The following is a 7,460-nucleotide window of genomic DNA, read 5'->3' as shown; positions in this document are numbered from 1 at the left end:
GTAGGGCCAACTCCTCGGAGCGGGTCGGGGCCGGCGCGCCGGTCTACCTGGCGGCCGTGCTGGAGTACCTGACGGCCGAGATCCTGGAGCTGGCGGGCAACGCGGCGCGCGACAACAAGAAGACGCGCATCATCCCGCGCCACCTGCAGCTGGCCATCCGCAACGACGAGGAGCTCAACAAGCTGCTGGGCAAGGTGACGATCGCGCAGGGCGGCGTCCTGCCCAACATCCAGGCCGTGCTGCTGCCCAAGAAGACCGAGAGCCACCACAAGGCCAAGGGGAAGTAAATTGGGACAATAAGGCATTTATGTCTTAGAGGAGGCAATTTCAACCAAAGGCTCTTTTCAGAGCCACCCACGTTTTCATTAAGAGGGCTTACAAACTCACTATATTATATTATTCGCGGTCTATTCAGTCAACCTGCGCTGGTTGTCGCAAAATAATGTCTATTTGAACGTCCCTGTGAATTCAGTTGCAGACATTGATGGGTATTGGAGGTCATTGCAGCCAGCCTAAAGTCTTCTACATCTTGTGAGAAATGCAATTCCACTTTTCCTGTGCAGCTAGTCAGTTGGGACTGCTGGGCTTGGTAGGGACAGGGAGCTACCACTCCTGACCCCGTTTACAGAAGGCTTCATTGTAAACGGCAGCACATGCATGTTCAATTTTAGCAAAAAGGGTGTGCTGTGGTAAACACTGGATTGCAAACTTGTAAATGTTAATCTCATCGTGCATTCATTACAAGCGTATTTTGAAAAGTACTAACGTATTATTAGCATTTCCATGCTTATTCGACAGTTTAAAAATCAGTTGACCAATCACCTTTCGCGCGCGAATTTAAAAAAAAAGTTGACTGGAAAATAGCATTTCTGGCGCCAAAACGAAATCTTTTATCAACCATACAAGACATATCTGAATAAGAGTAGATAGAACTCTGCGGAGAAAAGCCAAAGAATTGTATGAGAGGCTTAAGGGCGCACTGTGGAAACTACATTTGAGATGCAGTCAGTAATGCGGAGGATCTGGGATGACGTTACTATTTGGTCGAAATGAAAGAGAAGTTCCCGTGATTAGGGATTCAGTTTCACCACCAATAACCTTCTCTGTGAGCTGCACGTGATGACAACCTGTCCAATCAGAACAGGGCTGTCTTTATATAAAGACGTAGAGAATCAGAACAACACTTTTTATTTAAAGTCGTCTTCTAGAGTCTAGTGCGCCATTTTACTTCGGCTAAATTTTTTTTTTTAATTTTTACTTATTGTTATGGCCCGCACGAAGCAGACGGCTCGCAAGTCCACCGGCGGCAAGGCCCCGCGCAAACAGCTGGCCACCAAGGCGGCCCGCAAGAGCGCCCCGGCCACGGGCGGCGTGAAGAAGCCGCACCGCTACCGGCCCGGCACCGTGGCGCTGCGCGAGATCCGCCGCTACCAGAAGTCCACCGAGCTGCTGATCCGCAAGCTGCCGTTCCAGCGCCTGGTGCGCGAGATCGCGCAGGACTTCAAGACCGACCTGCGCTTCCAGAGCTCGGCCGTCATGGCGCTGCAGGAGGCGTGCGAGGCCTACCTGGTGGGGCTGTTCGAGGACACCAACCTGTGCGCCATCCACGCCAAGCGCGTCACCATCATGCCCAAGGACATCCAGCTGGCGCGCCGCATCCGCGGGGAGAGGGCATAAACTGTTTTTCCTATCAAGTGAACAAGAACCAAAGGCTCTTTTCAGAGCCAAACCAAGACTTCCAAAAGATGCTGTGCATTGTTTTGCTGTTTCTAATATGAGATATTCTAAGAATTCTTCATTTAAAAAAGTTTAAATTTGGGTGAATAAGGCTTTTTTGGGGGCTAATTTGTATGGTTTCCTTGGCACCAGGCTTGTGAGGCCTATCTGGGAGAGGCGGGAGTGCTTTTGCTGCGTCTTTGCAGAGTCTCAGGACCTCGGTGAAGGAAGAGAGCCCTGCGGTCCTACCCTTTGGGGCACTTGGCCTTTTTTTTCGTATAAGAACTCGCAACAGGTTCGTTTAAGATTGCCGCATTCGTTTTCTAACAGGCGGGGTGGGGAGCTGCCAAATCTGCAGGGCGCAGGCGCAGTCGTGGGCTCTGCTGACGCCACCAACCACACTAAACGCTGATTGGTTCCTTTTCAATCCTGTAAGCGACCAATTTCCTTTACACTGTAGTAGTATTCAGAAAAGTAAAAATTTCCCTACAGCGAATCAGGCCTACCAATCAGTGCGTTGCTGAAGCTTTGCATCCTTGTTTTCTTGGTCTGTTTTTTTTTTACCACAGCACTTCAGCCTTTACCAGATGGTCTTGCTGTGATTCATTTATTAAGACATAACATGCTTTTCGCTTCTGGTCGAAGTTCTTCCCTGCATGGCTTTATTTGATTCTGTGCCTGTCCTAGTCTAATCTCGGCGTTCTTTACATTGCATGGCTGGTTTTCACCATCATCCGTAAAATCTCTTATCGGAGGTTACAGGACAATTCAAGATTCTCACATTGGAGCTGTTCACGGTTACTTGGTATGAAACCTTTGTGAAATGAAAATGTATTTCAGGCTAGAAAGAGAGTTGTAGTTCTCATGCTCATTGGGAAGGCCAGTTTAGAGATTCAAGCGTTCATCATTTCTGTAGGAACGTGGGCCAGGAGCTGCTCCCTCCCTGCCTGATCCCCATTCTGAAGATCTTTGCTGTACGCAGCAGGTGCCGTCCACTCATGCATGATGGCTGGACCCTGCTTCTCAGTGTCTACTCCCGAACAGATCTCGACAAACCCAATCTCTTCTGGGCTCCGGCCTTTCACTCGACATCTCTTCAGTTTTACTAAGAAGACCTTTACTGTTATTAGTGGGCACTTGAATTCTTCCCTGTCCTTGGTCACCAAATCCGGTCTGTCCTCAAGTTGGATGAATTCTTCCTAAGCCATCACCTTCCTCTTATTTCCACCACCATCTACCCCTTGCCTGTTCTGTTTCCCAGCCTTCTTATGAGCTTTTCCTTCACTCTCTCTGCTTGTCCATCCTTTTCATTGCGTTAGGTAAAATAGCCTACAGGTGAGCTGTCACTGCATTTCCCGTTATTCTGTCACTGCGTTTGAAGAGTGTAGCACTCGGGTTTTCTCAGATGGCCTTAGGTCGCCATCGTGTTGTTCATGTTGTATGGAATTAACAAGGATTTACTCGTATTTTATCTCTTCCTAGTGGACTTTAAACCTGTAAAAAAATTATTTTCCTTCAAGATGCAAAAGAGAAGAGGCAACGAGGGTGCTTATACTCCCCTATGTCCCCATCCTGAGCCTGTCCAGATCATGGACATGGACACCCAGCAGGCACAGGAAGACCTCAGGACGTGAGTATGAGACCTTCCCCGGACCAGCTCTATTACAGCGAGGCCACCATATGGCCGCATTATTGGTAGCTTTTAAGGGATCAAATAAAGGCTTGGTTTTCCAAGTGTGGCATGTGGTCATTGAAGTAAAATAATCTGTATGAATACATACACGGGCTTGTGTAGCACCGGGTAGAGCTGACAGCCGGCATCTCTTCGGGTCGCTTCATCCTGCCATCTGGGCTCATGCTGAACGCGTGTTTTCTGCACCGCGCACCTGTGCAGATCCCGACTGGAGTTCCGACAGCACTGAGGATGAATTGTGGTTATGGAACTAGTAGCCCGATCCCTGAGCTGCCCTGGATACCTGTCCTCGTAAGGGGAGTTTAAACATCATGGTAAGGGTAAGCAATGTAGCCAGGAGTCATGTTCAGCCATCATGTTCCAGTCAGGGTAAAACAAAGGCACGTGACACCCACAAGAGTGTTGGTCTCCTTGATACGTTGGGGAAATCAACAATACTGACAATACTTTGCTGTTTCTGTTCCTATACAGAAAAGGGAAATAACACAATTTCTGTTTGGGTAAACACTGATAGAGTGACATAAATGTGACAAAAATGTAAGGTAGTATGAAAGGAACTGCAAAATTAGGCGGGAAAATCTCATATCTCTTATACAACAAAGCAGAAAAGAAAAAAAGTGCAAAATTTTTTAGAAGACGGGTGCACATGAATCCAATTACTTGTAAATCTTGTGAGCAATTTCCTGACTAACTCGAGTTATTTCTTAGTTTTCTAGTGTGTGCTTATGCACGCTCACCAGAGAGAGACAGGGAAGCGGAAAGCTTCATGGGGCACGGTCACACTGCAATCCCTTCTCCAACTCTCCCTCCTTTCTGGCTTTTGGGCATGAGAGCACCTGTGTTTGGAGTGTCTCTTGGGCTGATCCACAGCTGAACTCAAACCACGCCTTGGCTATGTGGGCCCCAGCTGTTGCTGCCATAGTCCAAGGGCTGACCCCACACATTTTATTACCCCAAGGTATTCTGTTCAGGGACTTGGGCCAGTCCTTACATTGTTAAAATCAGACTGGATTTAATCCCTGGAAAGACTTGCCTCTGTGGCTAAGGGTTGAGTTTAAAAGTGGTCATTGTTGTCCACAAAGAGGCTCTAAGACCAGAGAGAATGGAAGCAACCTTGTGGTCCTTAGTCCATCGAGAAAGTGTTGCCTGTCCCCCTTGGTCTACTGCATGGTTTTCATTCCAAAGTTCACGGAGCCGTTCAGCGTTCCTCTTGCCGCGTTTATGAAAGCTGGGGTCTTTCAAGTCTCTTAGGATCCCGTAGAAGAGGTGTCCCTGGACATTCCTGTGAAAGAGCCTCTTTGTTCTAAATGGCGACGATTAAGGGCCCCTTCTCAGAGGACTCGTTTTTGCTGTAGTTAGAGGATGATACCCCATTGGAAGGTCTGGGAATGCTTTTCTCTCTGATATCTCCTTCCCTTCTGTCTCTGACCCTCATTCTCCTGCCAGGCCACCCAGAATTTTCCTTCCCCAGAGGGTGGTTGAAACTTTCCCGCAAGCCTGCCATGAAACCTCAAGCTATCACGCAGACTTTCCCTGCCTCTCTGTGTAAGGGTTGGCTGTAACGAAATCCTCTGACCTACCCTGTGTGATAATAGCCCATAAGACTCATTCCAGAAGAGTCTTGCCAAATTCCTGAGATGAGGGAAGACCATAAAGAAAGGCCAAGAAGAGTAAGAAGTCAGGCCTGGCTGGGTTTCCCAATCAATTTCCCTTTGTCTCCCTTTGTCCAGTCACATTCTATGTGGCTGCCCCTGTTCCACTGAACCGAAGTGTAACACCAGACCGTGTCCTGTGTCTGGGCCTTCTGTCAGAAAGCTTCCATGTACACGCTTCCGTGAGCATCCATGGGCCTTTTCTCTCATTACTTTGCCTAACGTTATTCATGTTCAGCGAGCCTCGCAGCGCAAATGCTATTGCCCCAACGTTTCAAGTGCGTTCGCTCTCTCCACATTGGTTTATCAAGGGAAACAATTTAAAAATACTGTGATCAAATAATAAAAACATAGACTTAAATATTACCTTATGTGTTCATAAAAACATTAAATAATATTTAATCGATTGACTATGGACTGTCACCATTTAGAAGGACAGAATCAAGTGAGATGTCGCCATTCTGCCAACTGTGCTGTGATGTGAATGGTCATGTAAGTCCCGCTCATTACAACACCGGTAACCTAGGCCTTTCCTCCGTCTGTGATCCCTTAGAGCTCAGGTTTACTTTGACAATAGCAAAAATAACGTCCTGATTTTCCTTTCTCTACCCATTCCCAGGTACCCAGTCCTGCTGATGTACCTGTTTCAGAACCCCAGGCTGCATGCGTGGCTCTGTACTGTGAGTGGGAAACACGTGGGCTGGAGCTGTCCTAACTCACTGGAGAAGCCAAATCCACTTAAAGCACTTTAACTCCTCTGGGGCTAATGAGGCGCTGAACGGTGAAGGAATTAACATTGTGTGAATTTCTGAAAGCCAAGTTTTAACAGATTGGGCTCATCACCTTAGAGGGTAAATGTGGGGAGGTGTTGAGAGTAATAGTTACATATATAGTCATCATTAATGTTTACTGACTGCTTATTAAAATCTAGGTATTGTACGAGGACGATTTCATAGCCATCTTTTTTGAGCTTCAGAGATCCTCTGTAGATTAAATCTTTACGTTAAAAAGGAAAAACAGGGAACCAGCAGTTAGCGTAATGGCTATGTCGCTGGATTCCCACGTAGTCGACCGGTTCATGTCCCAGACCCGGTGGCTTAAAACTCACGCCGGGCACGTGTGCGTGCGTGCCCAAGACCCCGAGAGGAGAATGGAGAAGGGATTGTGGCGTGACCATCCCCCCTGGGGGGTGATTTCTCGCTTTCTGTCTCTCTGTCTCTCTCTGTCTGTCTGGCGAGCGCACGCGCCCTACAGTGAAAATCTCTCAAAAAAAAAAAAAAAAGGAAAAACAAATTTTAAACATTATAGGTAAGACTTGTTAAAGCCGCATTTGCAGCTTTATAAAAGGACAACAACGTGTATTATCTTATGTTCTGGGAAACATGGGAGGAAAACGTCAGGCTTTTTGGTGCACAGTATGAATTTCACGCCCAGTTAATGGCTGCTAGTCTTTTTGGGGTAATAAATTCGGTATCAGATACGCCACTGTATTGGATCCTGGCAGGGCTGCTTTCAGTTTGAGCAAGACACAAATGGCGTGGTAGGGCGGGACTAATTTAGGTTCCCGCCCATAGACTTAGTTCTCAATCAGGTCCGTTACATTCCTATAAAAATACCGAGTGCGGCAGAACGCAGCACTCTTGGATTCTTCTTCTTATTGTTTGCGATATGTCTGGTCGCGGCAAAGGCGGGAAGGGCTTGGGCAAGGGCGGCGCCAAGCGCCACCGCAAGGTGCTGCGCGACAACATCCAGGGCATCACCAAGCCGGCCATCCGCCGCCTGGCCCGGCGCGGCGGCGTCAAGCGCATCTCCGGCCTCATCTACGAGGAGACCCGCGGGGTGCTCAAGGTGTTCCTGGAGAACGTGATCCGGGACGCCGTCACCTACACCGAGCACGCCAAGCGCAAGACGGTCACGGCCATGGACGTGGTGTACGCGCTAAAGCGCCAGGGCCGCACCCTCTACGGCTTCGGCGGCTGAGCGACCCCGTCCTCGCGTCCCGTCGTTACCCGACCAAAGGCCCTTTTCAGGGCCGCCCACAAAGTCGTTTAAAGGGCTGAGTACTTTCACAGATGTCTGAAACTGTTTGAGTTAACGGGCGACACGTGACAAGTGGCCTTTTCCACAGTGAGGTGGTGGCGGAGGGGATGCTCCGTTCTGTATAGTTCGCGGGCACTTGACGTCCCAGCGTGATCAAGGAGCACTCTAGCAGTGAAGCTGTCAGGAACGTCGGGTACACAAAGGGCTCCTGACGTCAGAGCTTAACGGCTGCGGGAAGCTCCGGAGACACTTTGCGGGGGAGGAGGAGAAAAGGGGAGAAGGGGCAGGGAGTGCGATTCTAAACCTTGCAGAGAGTTCACCCAAACCGCCATGGTAGCTGCCTTAGCGGGGAGGACCAA

The 7,460-nt window shown here is 48.8% G+C and overlaps 3 protein-coding genes across 3 annotated transcripts in view; all 3 read left to right on the top strand.

Moving 5' to 3' along the window:
* LOC102501082 (histone H2A type 1-D-like) overlaps nt 1-395 on the top strand; it is a 501-nt gene extending 106 nt beyond the window's left edge. Inside the window, exon 1 of the mRNA XM_027766036.1 lies at nt 1-395. This exon is cut by the window's left edge and continues 106 nt beyond it. Coding sequence (XP_027621837.1) covers nt 1-287 — 287 coding nt within the window. The 3' untranslated portion in view covers nt 288-395.
* A 795-nt stretch (nt 396-1,190) lies between these two features.
* On the top strand, nt 1,191-2,128 carry LOC102479950 (histone H3.1). The gene has a single exon (XM_027766032.1). It carries the CDS (start codon nt 1,267-1,269, stop codon nt 1,675-1,677), a length of 411 nt encoding a protein of 136 aa, XP_027621833.1. The 5' UTR covers nt 1,191-1,266; the 3' UTR covers nt 1,678-2,128.
* A 4,216-nt stretch (nt 2,129-6,344) lies between these two features.
* Nucleotides 6,345-7,460, top strand: part of LOC102479534 (histone H4) — a 2,232-nt gene continuing 1,116 nt past the window's right edge. The window contains exon 1 of the mRNA XM_006162656.3: nt 6,345-7,019. Coding sequence (XP_006162718.1) covers nt 6,730-7,019 — 290 coding nt within the window. The 5' untranslated portion in view covers nt 6,345-6,729. The remainder of the gene's footprint in view (nt 7,020-7,460) is intronic.

This window comes from Tupaia chinensis, unplaced genomic scaffold (genome assembly GCF_000334495.1).
Source record: "Tupaia chinensis unplaced genomic scaffold, TupChi_1.0 Scaffold140356_1, whole genome shotgun sequence".
Classification (NCBI taxonomy): domain Eukaryota; kingdom Metazoa; phylum Chordata; class Mammalia; order Scandentia; family Tupaiidae; genus Tupaia; species Tupaia belangeri.
This window is presented reverse-complemented; position numbering and strand designations above follow the sequence as displayed.

Excerpts from the sequence above, each read along its gene's own strand:
- LOC102479950 (XM_027766032.1), top strand. The coding sequence starts at position 1,267 with ATGGCCCGCACGAAGCAGACGGCTCGCAAGTCCACCGGCGGCAAGGCC.